A 27666-nucleotide genomic window follows, 5' to 3' on the forward strand; every position below is an offset into this window, starting at 1 on the left:
ATTACAAATAAAATCTAGGAGACTGAAAAGCTGCCTCTATTGCTCTAATTTACCCACAATAGACCCAGGCTCCAAGCACACCTCAATTAAAGGACAGTCACTGGCAGGGCCCTGCTCTCAGCAGCCTTTCACACCTCCAGAGAATGTGCATAAACAGTCTCCCTGCTTCGAAGGGCTGTTCTGAGAATAAACTGTTATAAATGCCCTTTGTAATCTTCTGACAGTGGTGCTACATAAGCACACATTACTGTAGGCATCGTAAATGAAGCATGTGGTTACACATGACAATACAAGAAATGCCTGAACCATCTTTCTGTTCCTCAGCATCCAACTGAATTGCCATTTCCCCCGCAGAAAGAATTCTGTTGCATGATCCCATAAAAATGACACCAGCGCTGACACCACCGCCCGCCACCCAAGATCCGCTGCACATGGTCACAGCACCCAAGAACTCGTGTCATCCCCGCGACAACCCCGCATTACTATTCTCCCACTTCACAGATGAGCACGGTGCAGAAAAAGGACACGAACCCCACACACGGCACAGCCGGGAGGTGAACCACGAGACGGGACTCCGGAGACCCTGCCGTCAATCCTCACGACACCATGACCTCCGAAAGCGAGATCTGCCTTCGTCACCGCCTGCCCGTGCTCTTCATCCACAAGACACCGTGGCCTCCGAAAGTCGAGTCTCCATAACCACCGCCCGGGCCCCGCAGAACGTACCTGTGTCCATTAACACAACGGCCTGGACATTTCAGTAACGACGAAGCACCTGGTTAACGGCTCTGCGAGCCCTGAGTCTCCAGGAGGACACGGGGCCCCCGCCCCCGCCTCCCCTGTATTTACATAACCCATCCCTTGTAAACACAGTGTCGGGGATCAAGAAAGTGATGAATGAATTAATTAAATGAGTGTTACCACCGAGCATCTTATCATTCAAGGAGACTCGACTCTTCTTACACTTTTTATATTACACTTTAATATTAACCTGCATTCAGGGGTTAATGTTTTGTTTTGTTTTCTTTCTAAGCAAAACCAATCTTATTTTCTCTGCTTAGGCGATACATTGCATTAATTACTAATTCAACAGACCAAAGAAAAACAGGCTATTCAGCTGTCAGATCACACAAGACCTTTTTAATACTTCAGTCTTGTGGAAATTTTTTAAGCAGAATTTTTTTTTTAAATCCCATTTCTGTTTTAATGACTTAAAATAGAAACTGCCCTTATGGGGGAAAGGAGCATATAAAAGGTAATAAACATTTAATGATCCAATAATTGGTTATATCAGAGCAATCACTGTTCAGTAATTAACTTCTCTTTCGGTTTGTTCACTTGATATTTTCAGCACCTTTGACAGGCCTGGAATTATCCATATTATTTATTTCATAAGCTAAAACCTTTTGGAGGATCCCGAAAACACAACAAGGTTTCCAGTCACCCAACTCCCTCTTGGTAACCTCCCAACGTGGCCTTCTAAGAAGCCAACCGATTTGCACAACCAAGAGCAGTCTGAGCCCTCAGCACGGAGTGGGCACCAAAGCAGCTGAAATGACATTTACTGCTAAACTGTGGGCACTGTGGACACGGCAGCACGGAGGGGTTAAAGGAAAACACAACATAAAATTAGAGCTTAAAAGATAGCAAAAAATAATTAAATCACACCACCAGGAAAGAACACAGTGAACAGCTGGTATGTTGTTACTACGCAAAATTACAATTACGCTCAGGTTAATGTCATTTCCAACTAATTACCCACAGTCAGTTGGAAGAGACACACACTAAGAGATCTCACTGTGCCTCCTCTCACGGTTCTCCCTACTTAGGCGTCTCTGCCAGCCACACAGCGACAAGGTTCCCCGCCATTTCTTTAATGTCACAGCTACACAAGGTCCCTTCGGTCAACGGGGTCACCGCTTCGCAGCAGATGTTAGGCGCTGCTAACATTTCAACACCTCCCTGCGGTCACACTTCTCTCCACAGGACACTCCGTTCACACCAAAATCATGTCCAGAGTGTCTTCTCCACCGCCTACTTTCCTATGTTCCAGTCTCATGCTTTCTCCTCCTACCCTCTCTCTTTTCCCTGTCCAGACCCTTTCTGGAATGCTTTGTGTGCAAAAGGAAAATACTGGTCACTTTACACTTGGTGTACTAATCACTCCCTATTACCTAGGTGCTTGACACCTTGGGTAACACTAACTCGGTCGTGTTTTTTCATCTACGTGGGTTCATCTTACCGAGTCCTATCCCCGTCCAAAGAATGAAAGGGAACCCACCAGACCACCACAACTACAATCGCTGTCACCGCACTGCCCACGACAGCCATCTTCCCCATTGGTGACGATCTCTCCAGTCACTGCCCTGTGACGGATACCTGCACATAAACAAGCACACTGGGACCCAGTCTCACGGAGACTCTGTGGTTTCCCCATCTGACACCACACTCCAGAACGACTTCAACACCAGAAGCACCCTTTCCTATAAAAAGAAGTCAAGCTAATTTGAAAGACCTTCCTGAATCTACTTCTGCCAGGAGCTCAAGGGGAGAGACAAAGGTCCCACAACCCCCAAGCAAGAAAGAACCTTCTCATCTAAATCACTCGAGCTCTCCTATCATCCATGCACCTTGGGCACTGCCCCAACGGCCTGCGGCACCGAAGGGCGTGACACCACCCCTCCTGCTTCACACACGCCTGAGAGCTGAGGTCCCATAATTTATGTTACTTGCCCCTCTGAGACCGGCTGGGGAAGAGGATCGACAGGAGGAGGAGGGGAGGAAACGGGCCGCCGTTTCTTTGGGCGGACAGCTAACCGCGGAGAGCCCTAACAGATTCCAGCTCCTTTGTGCACACAGGAATATTTATTTAATCAATGTACTGTAACAAAACAAGCCTCTGGTGTACTTTTGGAAAGATGGAAAGCATTCAGGCAGGGTGATTGGAGTCTTGTCACCTGCTCAGTAGATACTGGAGATAACCAGGATGGGGGAGTGTGAGGTATGGCGGCGGGTGGAGGGGGAGGCCGCTCTTCCATGCACAGAACCCACGTGCCTGCCAGGGAAGTACGGATGTGCAGCCGCTGGCACGTAATTATTCGTCACTATGGCCTGCAGCAGAGGACAGCTTGCTCCCTTCACGCCGACACAATGCAGGGACAGGGCTCGCTGCCGGTCCCTTTACCATTAAGCACCCCTTCCAAGGAATCCAGCAAGCTCGCTGTTTAACACACCCAGGACTTGGCCCACTAAGAATCGAATGATTCTTAAGTGTCAAGAGAAAACGGAAACAGGAGGGACACCTGGGTGGCTCAGCTACTAAGGGTCTGCCTTTGGCTCAGGTCACGATCCCGGGGTCCTGGGATCCAGTCCCGCACTGGGTTCCTTGCACAGCGGGGAGCCTGCTTCTCTGCCTGCTGCTCCCCCTGCTTGTGCTCTTTCTCTCTCTCTCTCTCTCTCTCTCTCTCTCTGGCAAATAAATAAATAATAAAATCTTAAAAAAAAAAAAAAAGGGAAAGGAAAAGGAAACAGGAAAAAGAGCCCTCAGCAAACTTCATTAACTTTGGTTTTAAATGCTCTGAATGGAAAGGATCTGGAGGACAGATCATTCTAGGGTGGAGAGACAGGAGGGTGGGACTTCTTTTATTTTTGGTTAACTAAGAAGCCACCTTTCCTCTTGTACCAAGATAAAGACCATGTGGCTCCTGAAACCTGTCTACCAGGCTACCCAGGCAGTAATGACAAGACTCATTTGTTTACTAGAGTAGTAACTGCCAGGGCTGGAAATCTATCTTTAGACATTTTTCAAAACTATCATGAGAATATCTTCAGTGAACTGGATTTCAAAAAAGATAGACCTTAAAGTTTCATCTTGATGTCCCCTGAAAGCGTTAACAGTCCCTGTCAGGAACTGATTTAAAGGCTGAATCAAAAACAAGGATAAACAACACAAAGTTAATATTACCGAAAGTTACAGAAATGAGAATGATTAAGAACAAACTAGTACAGAAAGACAATGCTTTTTTCTTTGTACCTTCTATCAACTTTTATTTACATGCCTAATTGGGGGGATGTGAAGAAAAGGAGTAGAAGTGTAAATGTGAAGAACGTAATAAAAATCAAGTGTTTTTGTTACTTGGGTGTTTGTTCACTTTGTGATAATTCACTGAGCTAAACACTATACTTATTTCAAAATGTGTTCTACTTCATAATATATGTTTTAAAACCAAATAGACTTGAGTGTTTTATTTTCAGAAGAGGTTTGGTAGCACAGAAATTATCTTAAACCACTACTATTACCAATGCCCCAAGAAGACACTCAAAAATATTTTCTAAAACAGAGATTCCCAAACTTCTGTGCAGGGGGCTTGCTGTAAAAGAACTCCGGTGGGGGTGCGGGGGTTGCTGGCAAAACCCTGTGTCAGCGCCACACAGCAGGGATTAAATTTCAGTAGATCAGGAACAGGGCCCAGGATCTGTACGTTTAACAAGCTACAGGGGAGTGACCGTGTGCAAAACCAGGTTTCAAAACCACCACACAGGGAAAGAAGAACCTGTGTTCCCCAACAATCTAAAGCCACGCCACCCCACTTCTCCACACCCAAGATGGGTGACAAAGTGTAATTCCTTAGAAAAGTTTTATAGACGCTTTAAGGAATGGAAAGGGTGCGTTCATTAAATACAAGAAATACTTGGCTAAGGCTTTTATGAATATTCCCCCCACGATTACATCTCCCCTGGAAGGACGCTGATATTACGTTATAATTATTAAGTTCTCATACTGGGAACCTCATCCGGAAAACTTCAGAACAGAACCTGGGACAACAAATTACTCTTCTGTGGCCACTTGGGATTTGGGGTCCTTGGCAAAATCTGAACCTGAGCTTTCCCACAGCCCCTCTGGGAGCCTGCCGCTACTCTCATTATCATCATCCTGGCACTGACAGTTTAGATTCGCAGAAGTTTAGGACACAACCAAAGTCATTTAGCTAAAAACTCAAGATTTCTGGAGCTCAAAAACTCTTCTACCTGCTCTAGACCAGAGTCCCATCGGGCGCCTCCGAAGGGTTCAACACAACCCACATTTCCACTTTCAAAATCACGGTTCTCTAGTTTTAGATAACCACATTAATCTGGGTTGGAAACAGCACAGTAAACTGAATTTTGCTTTTGGGCATGCACAGACAACAGCAATTCAAAGATAGAAAGAGCACTACCCTGGGGTCTTTTATCTGAGAGCACTTTCGGGGAGCCTGCTGGATAATTTGTTTTAGAATACCAGAGCACTTGTTTTTAAACAAAGCATTAGCCAAGGAAAGAGGTTACAACAAAAGGAATCACAGGCCCCAAAGAAAAAAACAAACAAAAACAAAAAGCCAAACACCAAGAATCAAGGTGGTTCTTTCCACCCTTTTTAAAGTCTTCTTGCGGGACAAGGAAATGTAACTAAAGAAGCCTTGCATTTAGGTCTTTCGCTTTTTTTCATTCAGGTCTTTTTTAACTTTACCCTCTGGCGGGATACAACTAATTTAAATCTAAAAAAAGAAAAAACAAACACTTGCCCTTCCGCGCACCCTCAGATCACACAAACTCAAGTCTGAGGACGGCTCTTACACTCCCTCTAAATACGTTCACTCCACTTTTTTAAGGAAGCGGACCAAAGGCTGGAGAGAGGCGTCCTCAGGAGTAGGTCAGATAACCCCACAGGCAAATGTTAGTTTCTAAAAGGCCTACCACCCTCCTCCCTAGGGCAAAATCACACAGTACCTAGCTATTTTAATTTAGTTCATCCACAGGAGTGACACAAATTAAATTTGTAAATTTTTAGTTCAGTTCAAAAAAAAATTGCAATGGAAGCAATACAGCACAGTGGGAAAACCAGTGACCTATATACTAGACAACCTGGGCTGCATCTCCTCACTCACTAGGTCCTACAGAGCAGTTACATAACATGAGTTTCTAGATCTCTATTTTCTCAGCCATAATAAGGTGAAAGCCTAAGGCGGAGGACTAACACCTCTGAAAACATGCCTGGGGGCGGGGGGGGGATGGGTTAAGAAAGGGTCAACAAAAAACAAAAAACATCGGAATGAAACACTTCAGAAGCATTTACTTAGTCGTGTGGTGCAGCGGTTCAAGTCAGGCTCTGAAGCCACCATGTGTGGGGTCCACCACTCCCATGCGCTGTGACCTTGGGTGGAAACTCTGCAGCTGTTTCCTCTTCTGCAAAACAGGGTCCGTATCTATCACCCGGACCTCTCCGAGTGAGGATGACACAAAGCCAAGCGGAGCAGTACCTGGGCGCACAGCAGGCACCCAACAAAGGCTAGTTGTTGTTGTTGTTACGGAACGGATCAGTACTGAGTAGATGCCGGAGATAAGGCTGAAGTTGACACCAAGTACTTTCATATCCTTCCTAATCAAAGGAGAAACAAAACGATCTTAGAGGTCTGGAAGAGTTCTGGTACAATCTTCACTTCCGTAAACTCTGAGAAAGTCCCTGCCCTGATTCCAAAAATAAGTCCCTGTGGGCAGGTACACACGTAAGGGGCTCTATTTACCTGGACACAGTCCTGCGGGACCCGCAGGTTTCCAAACACCCCAGGAAAGGCAACACTGGAAAAAGAAGGCATTCTCAGCCTTTGAACAACAATAACAAAAAATCTCATTTCCCACCCTTTCACACACTCAAGTCAAAGTCTACTTTAGCGGTCCAAAAGTTTATATTTGCTTTCTTATTATCTTAGATGATTCTTTTCAAAGAGCTTACAGGTATAAGGAGTTCTTTCTATGATGAAGACAATGATGCAGCAAGGAAATCCTATCTGCCACTGGTTTGGTTTTTTTCCTCCACTTACCCCAAAAGCTGTAAGATTTTTTTTTTCAGTATTTTCTCCCTTGCAAACCTTGCATACCTTTTCTTCTCAAGATCCATTTTATTGACTGACTCCAAAAATCATGTCTAATGCATCTCCTCTACCAGAGACCCAACGGTATCCGTCAGTGCCCAATTCCCTCGACCACTGTGGAAGACGGAAACAGAGCTAAGCTTCACTTCTAAGTCTTCCCAGGGAAAGGAACCTGAAAAAGCCTGGCTAAACTTTCCCTTTCCGCCACCTTCCTTTCCTTCAAATTTATGAGCATCCAGGTGGGTTAGAGGATTGCACTTGAAGCGGAAAGAGAGCGGAGCATCATGATTTTTTCAGTATCCCCCCTAAGCTTGAGCCCTACCCAGTACATCTTTTTCACTCTTCTCACTTTTAAGCTGGTAACTGGTAAAATTCAACTGATTCCAGAAGTCCCTCCAAACTCTAAGGTCCCAGCATTTAGCCTCTCTTGAAGAAATACATTTGTGAAAGCATCTGTAACCAAAATGATTTTAAGAACCAAAAAACTTAATTTAAGCCAAATTAGGCAAAAACGCTTCCTACCTGCCAAATGGCTCCCTAGAGCTCTTCTAACGGAGGATTACAGCTCCACCACACCATTCTTTCTGTTAGACACCCCAAAGGACAATGCGACAGCAGAATGTAACACCCCTCTCCCCCACAGAATGTCATTCCTTGACACCAGGGGCTCTGTTTACAAACCGCAGTGGCTAAAACAGTGCCTGGCACAAAGCGAAATTCAACAACCATTTACTGAATGAGTGAGTGGGCAGAAGGGCTGAGCACACTGGATGGGGTGTGGGTGCCCCAGAAAGCTAAGGCCCACAGGAGATAATCAGGCCCCAAACAATCGAGAGTTGGCAATACTTCTGAAAAATGTCATAGCCTCAGATGTGTCCACAGACAGCTGGCCACTCTGTTGGCAAGACACCTTACTGTACTTTTTAACCCACATGTGACTGATAACACTGTGACTCGGGCCAAAAAGCTCTCATCTGCCATCAATGGCTCAGAGCCTTCCTATAAAGATACATGTCACTCCGAGTTTTCTCAATGAAGCCCTGGGTCCCCCCACTGACTTCTAAGGCAGTTTTACAGTAACTTCCAGCTCATTCCACTTAACAGTAGCTCCCGACACTCCTGAATGTCTCAGTCGTCCCCTCTCTAATGCCTCATTCCTAGTCTCTAAATGTTTTCGAACAAAGATGTAAATGTATCCCCAGTTTATCTCAGTTAGGGTGGGGGGAAGTGGCATCAGGAAAGGAGGACCCCAGGACATCACTCCTCAGAACCTTGGAGAGCAGACCACATTAAAAGGTTCATGCTTTCTCGCATGAAAAAGACAGGGAGTACAGCTCACTAATCACATGGCTTGGTACTGGGCATCTGAGAAAACCAGTGAAGAAAACGGCCACCTTCCTCCAGACAGAGGATCTCTACCCCGACTGCACAACAGAATCTCCTGGGGACCATTTTAAAGTTCTGATGATGGGACAGGGGCTCCCTCCACCCTCCCATGGGTATGGGGACTTTTTTTTAAAGCTCCCCAGGGGACTCTAACATGCAGCTAAGTTTAAGAATCCTCTACTCTAAACCGTACAGTTGACTCGCTTCCCCTTCAGACAGTACACACTAAAAATAACCTGCGATTTTAAGAAAAGTATGGTAAAAACGCTTTTACCATAGGTTTGGTAAAAGCTAGTGGTGGGTCCATGGGCATTGGATAAGTTATGTTTTACACAACTATATTTTAAAGCAAGCTTACCTACCATATATTGGTCCTCAAAAGCACAAGTACTAAAAAGATGATTTTTACAGGATGCCTGGGCCCTGGGATCAAGCCCCAGGTAGGGCTCCCTGCTTGGCAGGAAGCCTGCTTCTCCCTCTCCCTCTGCCTGCCACTCTGCCTACTTGTGCTCTCTCTCTATCTGTCAAGTAAATAAATAAATAAACCTTAAAAAAAGGTATTTTTACATTCCGTTGGAGTATAGTCACTTGTGCTATCTGGGGCTTCTACCTCACTGGAAGAGAACAAAATCCAGACCAATTCAGTTGGGTCTGCTGACTTGAAAACACTGGCCTAAATTCTGTTAACACACTTCACAGTACAGGTCTTGAAAAACAGCCTAGTCAAATTCAGTTCCGAAAGACTGAAGGCATTTGCTTGACCAGTAACCCACCTACGAGAAGCCGAGTCACCAGGACTGAGCCACAATGGCTGTGCGAGCCTCCGTATCATCAAGCGTTTGCAGACGTGCAAGTGGGTTGTGACAAGACAATAATGCTCGTAGGGCTCAGCTCTAGAACCATCTTCAGATGGGGTGGAGAGAGCATGCTCCAGGGAAAGATTAACAGAGACCAGCCCAGGGAGGCGGCAGACACCCTGGATCAGAGAGTCGAGCCACAGGATCACGGGGAAGTTACTCAGCGTCACTGAAACCTCACAGCTCCCTCATCTCTAAAGGGAGGGCCAGGTTACCTACAGGGTTGCTGTGAGGGTTAAATGTGATAATGTTCCGGGTACAGTGAACATCCCACCCACTGAGCCTGTGATAAATATTAGCCATTATCATTGCTGTTGTTATCAAAACAATGACCCACAGGACGGAGGATTCTAGCACTGAAGAACAAAGCTATTTCCCAGTTGATGAGGCCTGGGCCCTGGCCATCTGCATATTCGTGAAGCCCGTCCTTCGGGAGACGCACACCAGGAAACAGGAGAAGAGACACGCGCGTCCTCTGGCCCCTGAAACAGACGTCCCACGGCTCCTACGTCCTGCCACCAAAGGTACATCGGGCAGCTCCCATGAGGGCATACAGCACATGAGTTCTAGACCTGGGCTTGTTTTAACACCAGCTGGGTGATCTTGGGGAAGTTTAAAGACTTGTTTTTTTCAGTTGGGAAATGAAGGCTTTGGACAATTGTTTTCAGCTGTTTTTAAACTTCTTCAATCACACTGGTTTAAAAAGTTCCTACAGGCCCTGCTCCTCCTCTCTCGCTCCACGCTGGCCACGGTGGCCTCCAACAGCTCCCCACACCCCACTCCGCCTGCAAGCCTTCCCTCTCCTTGAACCCTCTGCCCCTGAGAACCCACATGCCGTGCTCCCTCGCCTCCTTCAGGTTTCCGTTCAAATACCACCACCTCCGAGAGGACCCACCTAAACTACCCTCTGTAAAATTCACATCTGCATGCACCTACGACTCTCACTACCACATCCTTATCCTGCTTTTAAAAAACCCGTCAGCACCCAACATATTTATGTGTTTATAAATACAACCTCTATTACTGCAGATACCGGTTTCTCTTAGTCACCCCATCATCCCCTGTGCCAGCAACAGTGCCTGCCTAGCACCTAGAAGTGACTCATAAACATTTCTTGAATAAGAAAATAAACCAAAGACCCCAGATACCCCTTACTTCCCAAAGAGAACCTTACCCTAATACGTAAAACAGGTCAAGGCAGAGCTCCAGTTAAATGAGGTCAGGACGCTCCCCCCTCCCAGCTGATTCAGCATCCCCCGGAGGAGCCAAAACCCCGGACAAATGATTTCCAAAGTCGTTTACTGCTCAGAAACTCGCCCCATCCACATTATTCCTGTTAGACTCCAAAGGGAAACATTAAATTTGATGAATGACTTTCCATTCTGTGACTGCACTTACTAGTCACTGACAGCTGCAGCAAGTACCCTGAAAACTCAAAGCATATCATGTCCCAGGACGGCTGCGCCCCTAAAATATCTACAATCAAACAGCAGGCGTGTGAGAATGGCCAGTGGGAAAAAATCCCAACTCCATGGGACAGGGGTTGGTTGGAGGGTGTCTCTTTCCGTGCCGTCACATGGTCCCTGGGCCTCTGGGACGCGCCTCTCACCGATTCTAAGCGGGGGTAGGGGTAAGGAAGAAGGATGGTGGCCTCAGGACCCACTCGGAGACAGGTGTTAAACAGTGGAAGAGATCAATCTGGGCACCATGGCGGCCACCTGTGGCTTCCTGACTTCACTCCTTCATCTCTTTCTCCACCCAGTGACCTTACAGGCAGGAAAACACAGGTGGAGGGAGCATCCTAGGGACCCTGCAGGAGGCACGCACGCTTGGAAGAAAACACTCCAGAAAAGCCACTGCCTACAATATTGTGAGGAGGTCTTACAGCTAGAAGACCACCTCAAAATTGCGGGGAAGATAGAAAAAACACTAACCAAACAAGTCAGCGGGACCTCTGCAAGCCTACAGCGTCCAGACCAGCAGTGCTGAACTAAATAAGAGTTACCAACTGGAAACATGGTGACCCACCCTCTAACACTGTAATCTAATCCTTAAACTAAAGACAATTTAATGCCTTTGCATGTCCATATGTTTTCTAATGACGCCATTGCTGTCAGCATACTACAGGAGCGCTTCTTGGAAGATGGAAGTAATGACAAAGCACATCATTGGGAAGGCAATTATATGCAGTACTAACCATTTTACAGTGGCCATATGGGCTGTATTTCAACAGTGTAATTTCCAAATCAGCCTGAGCACACATATTTCTCTGTCCCTAATCCCAGGTACACCATATTAAATGAAATAAGGGTACAGATGAAATGTGGCCAGCAGATGTAGAAATCTCTAACACAAAAGCTAAAGTCACATCCATCTGTAAACAGTAAACAGAGGGCACCCACAGTCCTGGAGCAAAACCGACACCCATCTCTACCAGTCCCTTAATTGAAAACATCACAAGGGTGTATGACAAACCGCCAAAGCGACAAGGAACAACACAAGGGAAAAAAGACACAATTCCTACATGAGTGTTCATAATTTGAGACAGGCCCTAAAGGTAATACAGAACTCGTATTTTACAAATATATAAAACTCCGGTGTAAGAGATCACTTTTAAAACCTGGACTTGAAGGTATGGTTCCCATTACACCAGGTTTTTATAGTTAAATTCTAAAAGACATGCTTTGACTTAGGTCTCTGCTACAATCACAAACTGGGCTAAAAACTGAAATCTACTGTATTTCCATTTTGGATGTGCGAAAGGATAACTTGTGCTCACTCAAGCAGCTGGGAGAGAGGCAATACTGCATGTCTCAGAACATGATGGTTCCAAGGGAAAAAACTGCCTCCTGTCTTCAAAAAATGAGACTGTTTAGAGAAATGTTTAACTTGACCGATCTTCATATTCACCAAGAAATCTCGTGAAATTTCAGGCCCAATTAGAGTGTGTGTGTGTGTGTGTGTGTTTTCACTACTCCTCAAGGGATGGTCATCAGCCAGGTCCAACTCCTGAAGTCCTAGAGCATGAACTTGTGAGGCCCACCTTGGCCCAGGGGAGAGGAGGGGGATGTACAATGATGTACAGTACTCTAATCACAGCTGGGACTTCCACAAGAAGCAAATCTAACAGTCTCGTTCATCAGCATACTCTCTGCAGCATAAACAAACCTCTACAGGGTAGAACTGGGAATGGGGGAGAACGATTTGCAAATGTGCTCAGAATAACAACAGGAAATGACGACAGAGGAAATAATGCTCTATATGTCACCAGGTATCTTCAAGATACAGGTATCAAGAGATGTAAAGAACTATTTCGTATGGTTTTCCATCAGGAAGAATAGAGCACCTATTAGCTAAAAAAACAAAAACAAAAACAAAAACCTAGCAGTAAGGTGTGTTTTACTGCCAAGAGAAGTTACTTCCTAGAATAAACAGAAGTGACTCCCTAGAATAAAGAAAACCAGACAAGACAGAACACTCAGGAATCTATAGTAGAAAACAAGCCTGTGCCCACAGTCACCTGTTGAGAGGGTGCCAGGGCCTTCTCCAATTTTAACCCTTCTGCTTCAGGGGGCTGTGGTACGAAATCAGCGAGCTAAGTACACGGAGGGATTTAGTGTAAGGACTGGCACCCAGTCATCCTCGACACTGAGCGCCTGAGCCCTGGCCTTGGACAAAGGCTTAAAATCTACCTGAGCAATGTGACCCGGGAAAAGCTCAGATTTTAATACAGGGATCAACAGTGAAAGGGAGAGAGAAAGAGAGGGAAAGAAAAAAGCAAACAAACAACCCAATAACAAATATACTTGCAGATGCCCTCGCCTACTGTGAGCTGCCGCACTTAAAAAGAAAATTTCCCCCCAAATGGTGAGGTACTCTCCCCTCCCTAAATCCTATAATTACATTTAGAAAAACCCTTCATAACCAAGACAAGTTTCAGCAGCAAGGAACAAACGTGGTCTACCCGAGACCCATCTAGAACCCTCTCTCTCAAAACGAACCTGTCCTAAAACGAAGGGTAGAAAGGGGCGGGGCTGTAAGCCTTCCGGTCAGGACACACCGAAACGCTGCCCGCCCCTCTCCCGGAGGGACGTTGGGCAGATGACCTCACCTCTCCAAGCTTCAGTTTCTTCAACTGTAAAATAGAGACATCTTTCTCTCTCTCTCTTTCTTTCTTTCTTTTTTTTTTTTCCCATGAGATAGCTCCAAAGAGATAATGAATGCAAAATTCTGAGCACAATGCCTGGCCCAGGGTAAACACTCAGTACACAGTGGTTCCCTTTTCAAAAATGTCTTTTCGGGGCGCCTGGGTGGCTCAGTGGGTTAAGCTCAGGTCATGATCCCAGGGTCCTGGGATCGAGCCCCACATCGGGCTCTCTGCTCAGCGGGGAGCCTGCTTCCCCCCTCTCTCTGCCTGCCTCTCTGCCTACGTGTGATCTCTGTCAAATAAATAAATAAAATATTTTTTTTTAAAAAATGTCTTTTCATGGATTTTTTGTATGAATAGGTTCGCTGTAAATAGCACTATGCATGCAGTATTGAGCGACGAGAACAACAATCCTGAGAGCTTCAAATATCCCAAGAATGACACATATAGGCAAAGTACAGAGGCTAAAGGTAGAGAACAGAGGAAAATAAAACAATGTATTAGAAATTTAGGAGAAAACTCTGGCTCTCTTTTCCAAGGTTCTAGTCACATTCCCAAGTGACACACAATAAGCCATTATGGAGGATATAACAGACCAAGGAAAAATTACAAGCCCCTGAGCTTCCCAACAGATCCCAAATAAAAGAGAGTACACGGTGTCATGGTCAGTGCTTCAAAAACTTCTTCAGGCTGGCCCCGAGATCTCAAACCATGGAAAAATCATTTCTAAATAATGAAATACTCTCAGAGCTAAGACATACGGCATTTCTCTGACCTACTCCATATCCCACATACAGACTATCAATAAATGTTATCATCATCATCATCATCATCTGGAATTCTGGGAACAAAACAGCTGCAGATAAAATTAACTGTGGACTGAAATACAGATAAGAGGATGGCTTTATTGGGTAGGTTCTGAAGTATGACCGATTTGAAGGAGTAAACCACACTGTCATTTTTTAAGAAGTGATCAAGGGAGCTATGAGCGGTGTAGATAGGCTGAGTCAAACACTTACTGGTATTTTCAAATATTGTATGAAACTACTCTCAAACGCAGGAGATGCTTCTGGAATCAATATTTAAAAACAGTTATGTTCCTTCAACGAAAAGTGACCTGGAACAATCTGGTCCAATTCTATATTAGACTAATAAAACAAATTTTAAAACAACACAACTGTCTAACACAGCAGGTTTCCACATTCAGGTGTGAAATCGCACCTCTCAGAACAGAGGCTGAATTACCCCCTGCCTCTCACCTGTAATTGTCATTTGCTCACACCCCACCCCCCCCCCAAGGTGGCTCTCAGCCACCACATCTCCTCCCAGGCTCACATCTGCACATATAAACTCCCTCTGGGGCCTCATACGCTATGGGGGTGAGACGGAAGACACACACAAAAACTTGATGCTGGCTTAGACAACTTCTGAAAATATCTATTTTCAACCACAGTAGAAGAGCAATGTGACAACATGAAAACATCCTATGTCACCATGGTGAAGGATAAGAGTTTTTCAAAACACAAAGAGTAAATCTACTTCACAGTTCCTGTAGAGGCCAGCGTCTTCCATTAAGGCCAATTCCAAAAATTTAGCAAAAGATCTTTCATCAGTTGAGAGGGCATAATTAGATGTTTTGATTAAAGCATTTTTCCTCCCCTGGTTAACAAGATAGAACAGATGTCACCGACTTCCCTAATAACAATACAGCCTTGCACTTGGCATCTTTACAATTTTAAAACTGAACTGTCATATCGAAAAATTGTAGGTACGGTGTTTCTATACAATCATGACTCTGAAGTGGTTATGACATGCCTGGACTTCCCCAAGGAACAGACAGGAAAATCCTAACTCCATATTCGCAGCCGCAAGCCCTCCTTAGCGCGCACTTGAAAACCGCCCTCTGAAATCGGAATGATGCGGGCTTATTCAAATCACCACCAATTATTCCTGGAAGCACCTGAACAGAAAATGCAAATCTCACCGTCACTTTCTTCCAGGAACAGAGGGAACACATGCAGGAAAAGTGTCACAAGGAAAGCAATGCCCCTCTACAGAGACCCCCTCTCCCAACATCCCAGCTTCCCTGTGGAGAGGAGTACCCTAACTTGATGTCTTAAAAAAAAAAAGACTCATCTTTTTCACAGTAAGATTCCCTTGGTACATTTGATCCAATTTATAAAAATTTGATTTACACCAATTTTGTTAACATACCAGTTCAGAGTGTAACTAGAGATAGGTAGGTCTGCGTTTTAAACGGGAGGCAGCTTCCCTGACTGAAGTTCAACCCAAACATCCTGGTTTAACAACTCCATTAATGACACACAGCACAGATCTAAAGATTACACAGCCCCCCTGTCAGTCGCGTGTTATTTATAGCAGCGTATCAATCACGTCTCCTTATTATTTCCTACTTTCTGGGCCTATGCTATTTGGTCTGCCAAATTAATACATTCCATTGCTGCTGCAAACCTAAACAATGCTTGATAAAAGATTAATAAAATAGTTGGGTTCTCTGCAACCACACACACACCCAGGGATATTCATCAATGTCTTTTTATTTGCATATTTGGCTGACTGCCCCCTTCAGCAAATATGAGAGGCACAATGCTCAGGTATCCTGGTTTATGGTTTGCATTTAATTCGGGGTGTCAATCTGCTTCTGTTTTAATTACATCCATCTTGATATGTTATTACAATCTCATGAAAACTTCTTTTCATTATATGAATGGCTATAAATATATACACATGACAAACAGTTGTTATAAATTTTCTGGTTCAGCAATAAACAGGCAAGATGCCTTAGCCAACACGTCATATGGATTTAATATTTTGAGTCTTTCTTCTTCTGAAGAAAAGTTTGGTTGGGACTTTAATTCAACTATACTCCTAAGTTCACTTCAAATATTCTGCTAGCAATGCCATTAAGTGGCTCTGAGTTTCTCTACGTTACCAGACAAAGAAAATACTATATCCAAATACAGCATGTTAACATTTTAAGTGGCCCATATTACGTTCATCTTATACCCAAACAACTACTGCATCTTTCCACTGGACAGTCAAAAATGAGAAATCCTCACACCATCATTCCAATATTTACTTTTTTATCTAATCCTCATCATGGGGGGGGGCGATATTTAGAGAAGATTCATGTGCACACAGAGAGAGGCCAACGAATTACAGGGTGACACACTGGGGGGAAGCAGAATGCTCTTGATACTGAGTAGTCATCAGAAAATTTCTCAGAAAAAAACAGAAAGCTTTATAATCATGGGCATGCATCCTCATTTGCATTATTATTTTTGCTTTTATGAAACCTCCTTCTTAGGTTCCCAGTCCTTGGGAATCCAGCTACAAAGCAGAAGCAGTCTCCTAGTCTCACTGGGTCACGGTGAGAGCCGCAACTCCCAGGGTGATCTAGAGCAGGTCAATTACCCTCTGGGCTGTGTTTTCATTTGCAAAATGAGAGGTAGAACTACATCACTAAAGACAACATCTGTGCCTCTAATGCCACTCCCGGCTTGGAAAGGACATCAGCCAACAATGGCTGGAGTGCAATGCATTAAGAGGCTGCTCTGAAAGACGCTGAGGTCCTAACTTTAGGATAACACCTCCTAAAGATGTAGCTCTGCCTATTAATCTCAAAATGTAATTCTGACAAGTAATCAAATCCCCAGGAGCACTGAGCAAGGAGCCAACTTTGCAATAGGCAGCAATGCACAATACCAAACACCTGTCTCCCCTTTCGCCCCAGTGAAAGTCTAATTTCACTTGAACGATACAAAATCATTTCTCAGAATGGCGCCATCCGGGCCCTTCATTATTTTCGTCCCTGGAACACTTACAGAGAGAACAGGCAGACGCCAGCAAAGCTAGCGCGTGGTTGGAAAACAAGTGAGAAGCTGATCCCTGACCACGGCTTCACTTACATCTTCACTCTTCCTTATGGCTTTTCTTACTCAGTTGTTTTTTTTTTTTTTTTTAACTAAAGAAAAATATTCACTGAACCACCTTTAGCCATCAAGCATAAGGGAGCAGGGACCCTAGCAAACAACCCAAAAATGTCTATGTTGGTGTAACTATCAAGGGGTAACTGCAATACTGGACTCTTAATTTCTCTTTCCGAGTTCTAAAATATCACTGCCATCGGAAACTTTGCAGAAACCTAAAATGAGGTCGGGAGGTTGGTGCACCGCGGTGGCAGGCAGGTGTGGGGGTGGACAAGGATGACGACATCCCTCCGGTACCATCACAACTTGACCCTGGCATTGACTTAAACCCTAACCCAGATTCCCACATCCCTGCCACTGGAAAAGTATCAGATTTCGCCCGTAGAACCAAGACTCACAATCTGTCCTCACAGGCTGTGCTTCTGTATCTAGCCCGGGTCATCTCAAAATGCTTCAGTTCACACCAATCACAAAGTATCTGCAATTTTAAGGTTTTCTGCCACAACTGAATCCCAACCAGCATTAGCCATTTTTTATTACTTACAAACTGTGGGCTTTTCCCTTCTTTTCTCATGACTCCATTTTACGGCCCTTGGGCTTTCCAAGACTCTTCATAAAGGTACCAAGGAGATATGACACCAGGAGGTACAGTGGCAAGCCAAAATGACAGTCAAGTCTTTAAAAATATATTTGTATGTACAAGTCGGTAATTTGTGTTTGCTCAGGCAAACTCTAACCGGAGTTCAGTATGAATGAGAAATCAGAATGATGAGCTGTAACGGCCCAGAAAACTGTGGCAAGCAATTTACCTTCACATCAGAGTCCTCCAGACAGGTGAATCTCAAATAATAAAAGTGTGGAAATTGGAAGTTTCCACCTTTCATCTACAACTTCCTAAAACCATTAGCTTTTAGCAACTGCATTTATAATGGATAGTTCTACCTCAGTAGAGGGAACGGGAGAAGGAAGGGAAGTTGGGAGGGAGGGAAGGAAGGAGGGAGGCAAGCAGCGGGCCGGTACAGCATCTAACAGATCCCATGATGAGAACGCTATCGACACAAATCTGTGAAGTAAACACCTGCCAAGAAAAGCAGCAAGACACATGCTTTCAGGGTCGGGGTCACCTTCCAAAGGATGGAACCGGAGACCTAAAGATGACTGAGCCCCAGAAGCCCACACTTGTCTTGTCTCCGCCTAAGCAAGCAAAGACACTCAGACTATATGAAACCCACTCCCCCGCCCCCCATTACTAACAGCATAAAGAGGACCTATTCTCCGTGACCTTACAATGATAACTTACGGACCGCATCCCCCCTACCCTGCAGGCTTGTTAGAAAAAAAAAAAATGAAGGAAGAACACAGCTCAGACCTGGGAGAACAAAGACAAACTCAGGTTCCCACCAGCCTTAAAATTCTATGCCCCTCTTCCAAGGGGAAAAGAGATCTGCAAGCATCTAGTCAGGAACAGGTACAGATTATATAAGAAAAACAGTTCTGACCCAGCTAACAGTGTCCCTAAATTGTTTCTGATCCTCTCCCGTCTTGGGTTTCACCAAATTAATTCCCATCTCGCTCTTCCAAACTTCAATTATCTGAGAGTCTTCAAATCTCCATGTCAAAATCTACCTCATTTTTTTCCAGAACTTCCTCAAATGAACAGTTGCTATCCCATTACCAAGTTCTTTTTCCTATATTTATAGGGTATTAGGTTCAATCCTAACCCTGAAAAAAAAAAGTGCTATTTCTTGAGGAGAAAAAAAAAACTAGCACGAGGCACCATCACATAATTAGGCTACATTTAGTGTATTTGACTAATCACACCATGGGGGTAAAATAAAATGTAAAACCACTAACCCTCCAGCACCCTCTGCATGTGGGGACAGACACACACACACCCCTCCCATCAAGAAGCACTTCAGCTTCCAAAGCCTGTAGCGTCTGGGACCTAAATTATTCCGTAACAGCTGGCCTCAACTATTATTTTCTGTTTGGGGACGTATCTAATCCTAACATTCTCTCAAACTAAATAATCGCCATTTATTTCTCACAATACACGGTACCGCCGTATGGAAGTACAGGAACTTTATCTATCACCCTCGGTGGTCCAGGTGAATGCTCAGGGCTTCTTTAACCCCTTGTCAAGAGAACACCACCAGAGGATCAGAGGCTAATCCCTAACATTGTGATTCATTTTTTTAAATTTATGGGTTCATTTATAACCCACCCCACTTCCAAAAAAGCAGCAAAGGAGTCAATCTCAACAAGTAACACAAATCACACGGAACCATCATGTCACGATCTTCAACCTCATCTCACATAAACACACCTGAACTGAGGCTCTGCCTCGTACAGTCAAATACTCAAATTCACCACCTACAGCAAAATACCTGAATTCATAACCAAGAACGATTCCCACTCTTCCTTTTATGAAAACTTCCTCGCCACTTAGAAAACCCTCAGATCCTAGGGCTACGCATACTTTCAGAAGGGAAATGCTGGAAGTGACCCATTTACTCTGTAGTGCCATCCCCAACTTCCTAAGATGGAAAGCGAAAAACATCCACCGAAAACAGAGCTCTACAGCTTTCCCTGGCTGTGTGACAGCAGAAGGGGTCTGACCAGCTCATACATAAGCGAGCAAAAGGCAAATAATTTGAAACCTGTATTTTAACGTCACCGTCAACCTCCTTTGTCATCCAACCGTCTTTGCCAGCTTGGTAAAAGCAGCCGTACAGGAAGCCAGAAGGGACCAAGAGAAAATAAAACACACTGGCCGGAGGGCAGCTTGGTGGCATCAGATCTACTGCATCGGGGCTGCTACTAATGAGAGTCACTCCCGGACACTCACCTCATGGTGGGGTTGCTAACAATCAATGGAAGAACTGACACCAGGCAGGACACGGGAGCGGGAGAAGTCACGGACTAGTCGTCACTATTTACATCCCCCCTTCCCCGTAGCTCCCGCTTAAACAGCATCCTCCACTCCAACCCCAAACTTCTGTGCCCGATCGCCCATCACCAGGCCACTCACCCTAGACTCCGAGACCGCCAGGTTCCAGGATCTGGAAGGGACCCTGGAGATCTTTCCCCATATTGGATTACGGATCACTATGCTAAGAACAAGAGTGCCCTGTGGTCAAGTAAGTTTAGGATTAAGGCACACAGCACTGCCTTCTCTGATATTCAAAATTCACGTCTGCATAATAAAAGACTTTTAATTCTGGCAGAACAAGACACCCGTTTAATTTAGTCTTCCCCCTCAAGTTCCAAAACTACTTGAGGACAGATCACATTTTTTTGATCTGGAGCGCAACTTAGGAACACCCAGCAGAGCTAGCTAGCTTCCCTTGCATCCTGGGCACCTTTGTTCTAAAAGTAGTCTAAACCTCTCAACGAAGGGATGAAGAAAACTGCGCTTTTAGAAAGTAATCTCCCCAAGCTGTCAACTAGTTCGGAGGGCCAAGCCTGGAACGTGAGTCTGCACAGGGGTCCGCTTACACAGTTCTGTTAACTCATTTCTACCAGCCCTTCCTTGCCCCCAAGCCCTGATCAATTAGCACCTTCTCAATCCTCGTGGTTCTGTGCTTCCTCAGGACGCCCCCTCCTTGGACCGCTCTCCCCACCCCCCGCGCCCCATCCATCCAAACCTCTTCAACTTCCGAGGCCCCCCTTCACTCGGAAGCCCTCCCAGACACTTCACGGATCTCACTACCCCTTCTCTGAAGGCTCGCTGCACTTACTAGACATTCGAGCGCCTGTTCCAAAATCATTTAATAGGCGCTGGACTTACTTGACCAACTACACACGCCTTCAAGATGCCACATAATTTTAGGTTTCTTTCCACTCTGTCTAGGCACTCCACAAACATGTGCTGATACAAGGAACATGACTAATGTTTTTTAAACAACGGAAAGTAGGTGAGATTCGACCCCAGTAAATTACGGTACGCCGTAAGTCCATCAAATTCCACACAGCTTATTCATGCTGCCGACGTGCAGGTAAGCCCCGGAACAACTGGGAAATAAAGACCACATGGAAGTCTTGGTCTGATCCTCCGACCACCAGAAATAGGTCTTCCTTCATTTTCACAAGCCTGCAAAGCTCCAACTGGCTTCCTGTCTACTAATCCCACCAACCGGATCTCTGCTTCCCTTGGTCCGTCTAACAGAAGAGGCTACCCTTAAAACCCAGTGCGTAACAGGAAGGGGAAATGATGGATTTGCAAAGTGAAATTTTCAGCCATGGTGTTCCTGTGTCTTCCTAATCAAGACTGCGCAGACAGACACCCAAATGAGAACAGAAAGGTAGTATAAACCGGCACATCAGGGTACAAACAGTACTAGAACCCCAACATTTCCACTTATACTTCACTGGCTGGAAAGCATTAAAAAATAAAAATGAGGCACGGTATCTGGGGACATTCACTTTCCTCCTACCATTCAAAGTATATTCAAATAAATAGTATCGTAGCCAAACGGTAAATCTGCTTCTCAAATGCGTAATGAAAAGAACACCACGTTCAACTTTAGCCTCCTCACCTACCCTCTCATCTCCTCTCATGAGACTCTTCACAATCATATACTTGAACTTCAGGGCACAATTACTTGAGACAAGTGTCCCTGCAGAATATGAAACTACCTCAGCCAGTTTCCCTGCCTATAAAGCGTGGGACTTCTCCAACCACTCCTACAGCTTTGATCATCGTAAATAAAAACCAAACGATACTGAAAATAATCAACTTGCAAGTGCAGGTTCTCACTGGACAAGGTTCTTGCTTTTACTTCAGTATTAGTGGAACCACAGTTTTCATCAGTACACGGCACCACAACCTAGGAGCCCCTTCTTTAAAAGGGGAGTCAAAATCAGCGACTCGGGGCAAAATCATGGGGTCAAACAATGAGTCCATTAACACTCTAAGTGCACAACTCCAGAGTCTGCCAGCTACTGCTCCAAACCAGCATAGGCCACGAGCCCAGCTGTGCAAGCCAAGATTTCTGGTTTCTTATCACACCACACTAGCAGCAGCCTTGATGATGCGTGGTGACGACTGACTTCATTTCTAAACACAAAGCACAAAAACATGTTAGGTACTTATGGTAACTCTTGGCATCTATGATAATTCCTAACATTTATAAGCACACCACTAACATATATTTCTGTCCAAGTTCATAGTTGACTTGCCCATTTCCCAATAAATCCTCATATTTTGTGGCGATAGTTCAGTAAATCTTGTCAACCGACAACAGTGAGACACCAGAGGTTTTCACGATCGCTACAAACACACGTGTGCCCATCCAACAGGGGCACGGAGGTAATAACCACACAGATCCAACTTTTCCCACCGAACCAGACATATAGGATGATTTTTTTACTCCCCACGGCATGTTTTTAATATGAAAAGTTTATTTATATCGTTCCTAAAAAGCCAGGCCTCTTCAATGTGAACACTGACAGGACAGCTGAGATTATCGGGGGAATGCTGTGAATTTATTTAGGTGTGATAACGGTACTGTTGAGTTTGTGGTGGGTTTTCTTTGTGAGTCATTACCATTTACAGATACATACATACAGAGAAATATTTACTTATTTCTCATATCCCATCTGGGAGGGGGGAGTAGGTGGGATACGGATGAAACAAGAGGAGACAGGAGCCGGCAGCTGTGGAGCCTGCGTGTTGGGAATTTCAGAGTTTATTAAACCGCTCTCTCTACTTTTGTGTATGTTTAAATTTCTCTGTGACGTGTTAAGGAAACTTTAAAAAAAGTTAGCCCTTTTAGGCCTACATACAGGTATGCAGATGATATTTAAATACGAAGGTAGCACAGCATTCCCCTACCCAAAGTAACCTGGGTTTTGAATCTGGAGAAGTAGCAGAAAAAACAACCGCAGCAAGGAAAGGAATGTTATTAATGCTACACTCTGAACTTGCGCTTTTCCAAAAATTGAATGTTTTTTCTAAACCCCCCCAAAACCAGAATGGGCACATTTTCTCTCAAAAGCTAAATGGACAGATGTGTACCTCTCAACCCCAGTCAAATATCTACTTATTAAAAGTAGAAACAATAAAAAACCAACTGCGTAAGTCATTATCCACCTCTACTTGGCCTTCAAAAGTGTTCATGGGAAAACTGCAGGCCCCTCTAACTCACTTACCTCGAGGGGCCACACGGCCACCCAGAACCACCACGCAGAAGCAGAACCACTGGTAACCAGCTCTTAAAGAGAATGTCCTAAACCAACCACAGACAGGGCAGCATTTCCTATCAGGACACATGCTGCCATTTCCATTCCTATTTCAAAGGCAGAAAGAGAAACAAATAGAGAGAAACAGAGAGAGAGAGAGGTCCCACTGTACAGCACCCTCCCACCTTGGCAAAGTGAAAGCCACAGTCAGAATTACCCTAAGAAGCGGTGAGCCTCAACATTCAAAATAATCGCGTAAGACCCATTTTAGCCAATAAATCACCAGTTCCAGAACCAAAGGGTAACTGATTCCATCACTGACATCAAAACCGATGGCCACCAGTACCACCAGCACCAACCTCCTTTCCTCCCCAACCACTGGCCACCGTCCACCGCCATCACCACCAGCAGCCCAACCAAAAAGCAGTTCAAACAGAAAAGGACAGCCCTGACAGGGAGGTTTCTTTTTTAAAAAATATTTAAACCTGACACCCAAACGCACGCAGACCCAGCGATCTTAACCTGTATGCTTCCTGCATGTGAGATGTAAGCTGTCATTAACAAAGCTCGCATCTGACCGTCTCTAACAATACCATAATAACGGCCAAAAAACCCAAGGGAAAGGGAAAAGTTTCCTTCAGGAACCTCAAACCAGCACATCAGGTGCATGAAAGACTGGAAACCAAGTCCTGTCTGGGTTTTGTGTTTCAGAAAGGGGGACTAACTCTGCAGAATCTCAAAGCCTTCTGTGTGCGTGGTGTGTTGGGGGTGGGGACAGGGAGGTGGGGGGGGAGGGGGGCCGCAGCTGTAGAGGCCAGTGATGAGGCCCGCAGCAGATCTGATCCCTCCAGGTAAGTGCAGTCTGCCCCAGGCCCCTGGACAGTCTCCCCCCACCACCCCCCCACCCCCCAGGAACCGGTGGCTGGCAGGAAAATGTGCATTTGGAAATGAACGCTGCAGGTGCCCAAGGAATAAAGACACACACACACACACACACACACACACACACACAGCCAATCAGAAAGAAAAAGAAAAGAAAACACAAAAAAAAGGAGAGGGAGAGGGACAATTCGGTGACAGGCCCTTCAGATAGCAGCCAGGATTTTATTCTTTCCTCCCACCAGTCCTCCCTGGTGTACCTTTTTCTGTCCTTTAACCAAACTGCTCGTGTACACACACACACACACGCACACACACACATGTGCCTCTGTGTCTCGAGGATATTATAATTAACCCTTTCTGCAACCGAGCCCCACACGGAACGCAGGGATATTCCATCCTCTCCTCTCCTCTCTCCCCTCCTCCCTCCTTTCTCCCAGCCGAGAGAAAACGCCCCCTTCCCCAGCTTCACCAAAAAGAAAAAAAAAAAAAAAAAAAAGGAGCAGGGGAGGGGGGCCAAGGAACCCCCACACCCCATCCGTGCCCAGTCCCGAGGACACCGGGAGCAGGAAAGGTGTGCACCGGGCGGACACGCGCGCGCGCACGGACATATGGCTCTGGAGAAAGCACACACAGACCCGTCCACAGGCGCCCCGAGCCCAGCCAAGAGACTTCCACCAGCCAAGAAGCCATGATTGGGGAGGGCGAGGAGGAAGGAGTAGGGGCAGAGCTCTCCGTGCAGGGGGGCGCATTGTTGTGGTGCCCCAACCCCTTTCCGCCTGCCCATCCGCGAGGAGGGGGCGCGGGGGGGGCGCGGAGGGAAGACGAGCGAGGACCGGGCGACCAGGAGACCGGGCACGGCTCCGCGATCCCCTCCCGCGGCCCGTCCGCCCGCGCCCCCCGCTCCCCCCAACAATGAGACCTCGGCCCAGACAGACAGACAGACGGACGGAGCGGAGCGCGGCGCCGGGGGCGGCGGGGCCGGGCGCAGCCGAGGGGGGTCGTGCATAAAGGCAGCCCGCGGGGGAGGGGGTCCCCTTACCTCCAGCGCTTCAAAAGTGACAAAGCTGGTCATGGCAAATCCATCGATGATGTCCTCTTCGGCCGAGGTGGACTCCCTGCGCTTCCTCCGCGGGGGCCGGGGCCGGGACGGGGCGGAGGACGGGGGCTTCCCATTGTCTTCCTTGTCGGAGCCCGACGACGAGGCGAGCGAGGGCGCCCGGGTCCGGCCGGCCCCGCCGCCGCCGGCCGCGCCGGCCCCCAGCCCGCCCCGGGAGCGCCTCTCCCGGTCTCGCTGCGACCGCGACCGCCGCTTCTTGCGGAGTCCATGGCCCCGCGCCGGGCCATCCATGGCTCCGCCGCGCCGGGGTCCCCCCCGCTCGCCGCCCGCCCGCCACAGGCTCCGGCCGCGGCCGCACAAAAAAATTGACACCGACCCCTCCCTCCCCCGCCTCGGCTTCCCTCCGCCCCGAGCAGGGCGCGGGGGAGACGGCGGCCGAAAGACGGCGGAGAGGGGAAGAAAGCGAGGAGAAAGGGAAGGGGGAAGGGGCGGGGAGAGGGAGGGGGGACGCGGGCGAGGGCGAGCGGCGAGCAGCCCGAGTGCGGGGCTCCCCGCGGCCGCGCGGGTCGGAGACGCCCGCGAGCCGCCGAGCAAAGTAATGGCCGAACGCGCGGGTCTGCTCCGGAGGCGGAAAAATAACTCCCGGGCGGGCGATAAATCAGAATAGCGGGACGCTTTGATCAGGGGCCGCGGCGGCTCCGCGGGGCCCTCCCCGCGGCCATGCCCCGCCGCGCGCCCGCCCCCGGAGGACGCCGGCCCCCCGCCCCGACAGCGCGGCCGCGAAGGTCGCGGGAAAGTGGGGGCCGCGAACTTCACCCGCCCCCCCCGCCGGGAGCGCCCCCGCCGCCGCCGCGCGCCGCGCAGCCAACTCAGTCCCGGGCCCCCGGACCTTCAGGAGACGCGGCCGCCGGAGGCCCCGGCTCGCGAGCGCCCGCGGAGGGACCAGACCCCCCGGGGAGGGGACATAACAGGGGAGCGGGCGGCGGGGGAGGGCGAGCCGGGGAGCGGTGGGGGAGGAGGGCGGCGGATGCGGGGCAGTCGCGGGGCTCGCTGCTCGGTCCGGGGGGGAGGCACGAGCCGCCCGAGCGGCCCCCGGCGCGGCCCCCCGCCCCCCGCCCCTCAGGAAAATCCGTCCCCGGTCCCGGAGACGAGGTCGCCCGTCCTCGGAGGAGGGAGGGGGCGAGTCCGTCGACGAGCAGAGCAGAAAGGAAGCCCCGGCGGGAGGGACACCGGGGCGCCGCCGCCCGCCGCCGCCGCCGCCGCTCTTCGCCCAGCCCCAGGGCAAGCGCGGCCAGAAGCGCCGGGGACGCCGCTCGCGCCGCCGCCGCTAGCGCTGCCGCCGCCGCCGCCGCTCGCGCCCCGAGCCGGAGGGTGCACGGCGTGTCCCCGGGCGGCTGCAGCGGGAGCCCGGGCACGGCCCCATCCTCCGCCCGCCCGCCTCGCTCAGCGCCCGCTCCTCCCCCTCCGCGGCCGGCCCACCGCCGCCGCCGCCCGCCTCAGCCCAGCCCCGCGCCCGCCCGCCCGCACGCGCGCGCGCGCGCACGCGCCCCCGCCCTCCCCGCGCCTCGCTCGGCGCGCGCGCCCGCCCCCGCGGCCCCGGCCGGCTGGATCACGTGGCCCGCCGGGCTCCCTCCGCCCCCGCCCCCTCCCCAGTTGTAGAGTGTGTAGAAAGCAAAAGGCTGGGGGCTGGCCGCGCTCGCGAGCCCAGGGCATGCGCGCTGGGGCGGCCGGGCCTGCGCACTGGGGGCGGAGGGGAGCCGCGAGTGGGGAACGCCGGGGGGGGCGGGGGCCGGGGGCGTGGAGGGGCCGCCCGCGTGGGGACGGCTGCGGCCTCGCGGCCTCGGCGCGCGGGGGGTGGAGGCCGCGGGGAGGACCCCGCCGGCTGCCGCGGGGGCGCGTGCGGGCCCCTGTCCCCTGCCCGCTCCGCGCCCCCCGCAGCCGCTTCGGGACACTTGTCCCTCGACCCCTCGCGCCAGGCCGGCCGGGGCCGCGGGGCCGCCCGCGCGGGAGGCTCCCGGAGTGTTTGTCCCGGACCGATGGGGGCGGCGCGGAGGGACTTCGGGGAGGGGACCCGCGAGGGGCTTCCCGGGAGGGGGACGCGACCGCAGGCGCCGGAGAGGGGCGCGGGTGCCCGAGGGCGGGCCTCGGCCGCGCTGGGGGACACGGAGAGGCCCCGCGGCCGGACTTGGAAACTTTTTTCCCACGTGGTGGCCCGACGCGTGACCGGGTGACCCCGCGCCCGGGTGACCTCTGGGCGCTACCCGCCTTCCAGCGGGGCCCCGGGACGCGCCGGCGG

At 48.5% G+C, this 27666-nt stretch overlaps 1 protein-coding gene across 2 annotated transcripts in view; it reads right to left on the minus strand.

Moving 5' to 3' along the window:
* Positions 1-25661, minus strand: part of AUTS2 (activator of transcription and developmental regulator AUTS2) — a gene marked incomplete at its 5' end in the record, with an annotated part of 1085698 nt that extends 1060037 nt beyond the window's left edge. For both annotated transcript variants that reach the window (XM_080830209.1, XM_080830208.1), the window contains one exon: positions 25353-25661. In XM_080830209.1, the coding sequence (XP_080686335.1) occupies positions 25353-25661 (309 nt within the window). The remainder of the gene's footprint in view (positions 1-25352) is intronic.
* Between the last annotated feature and the right edge of the window lie 2005 nt (positions 25662-27666).

The sequence above is a fragment of the Martes martes genome (assembly GCF_963455335.1).
Source record: "Martes martes genome assembly, chromosome: 18".
Lineage (NCBI taxonomy): Eukaryota > Metazoa > Chordata > Mammalia > Carnivora > Mustelidae > Martes > Martes martes.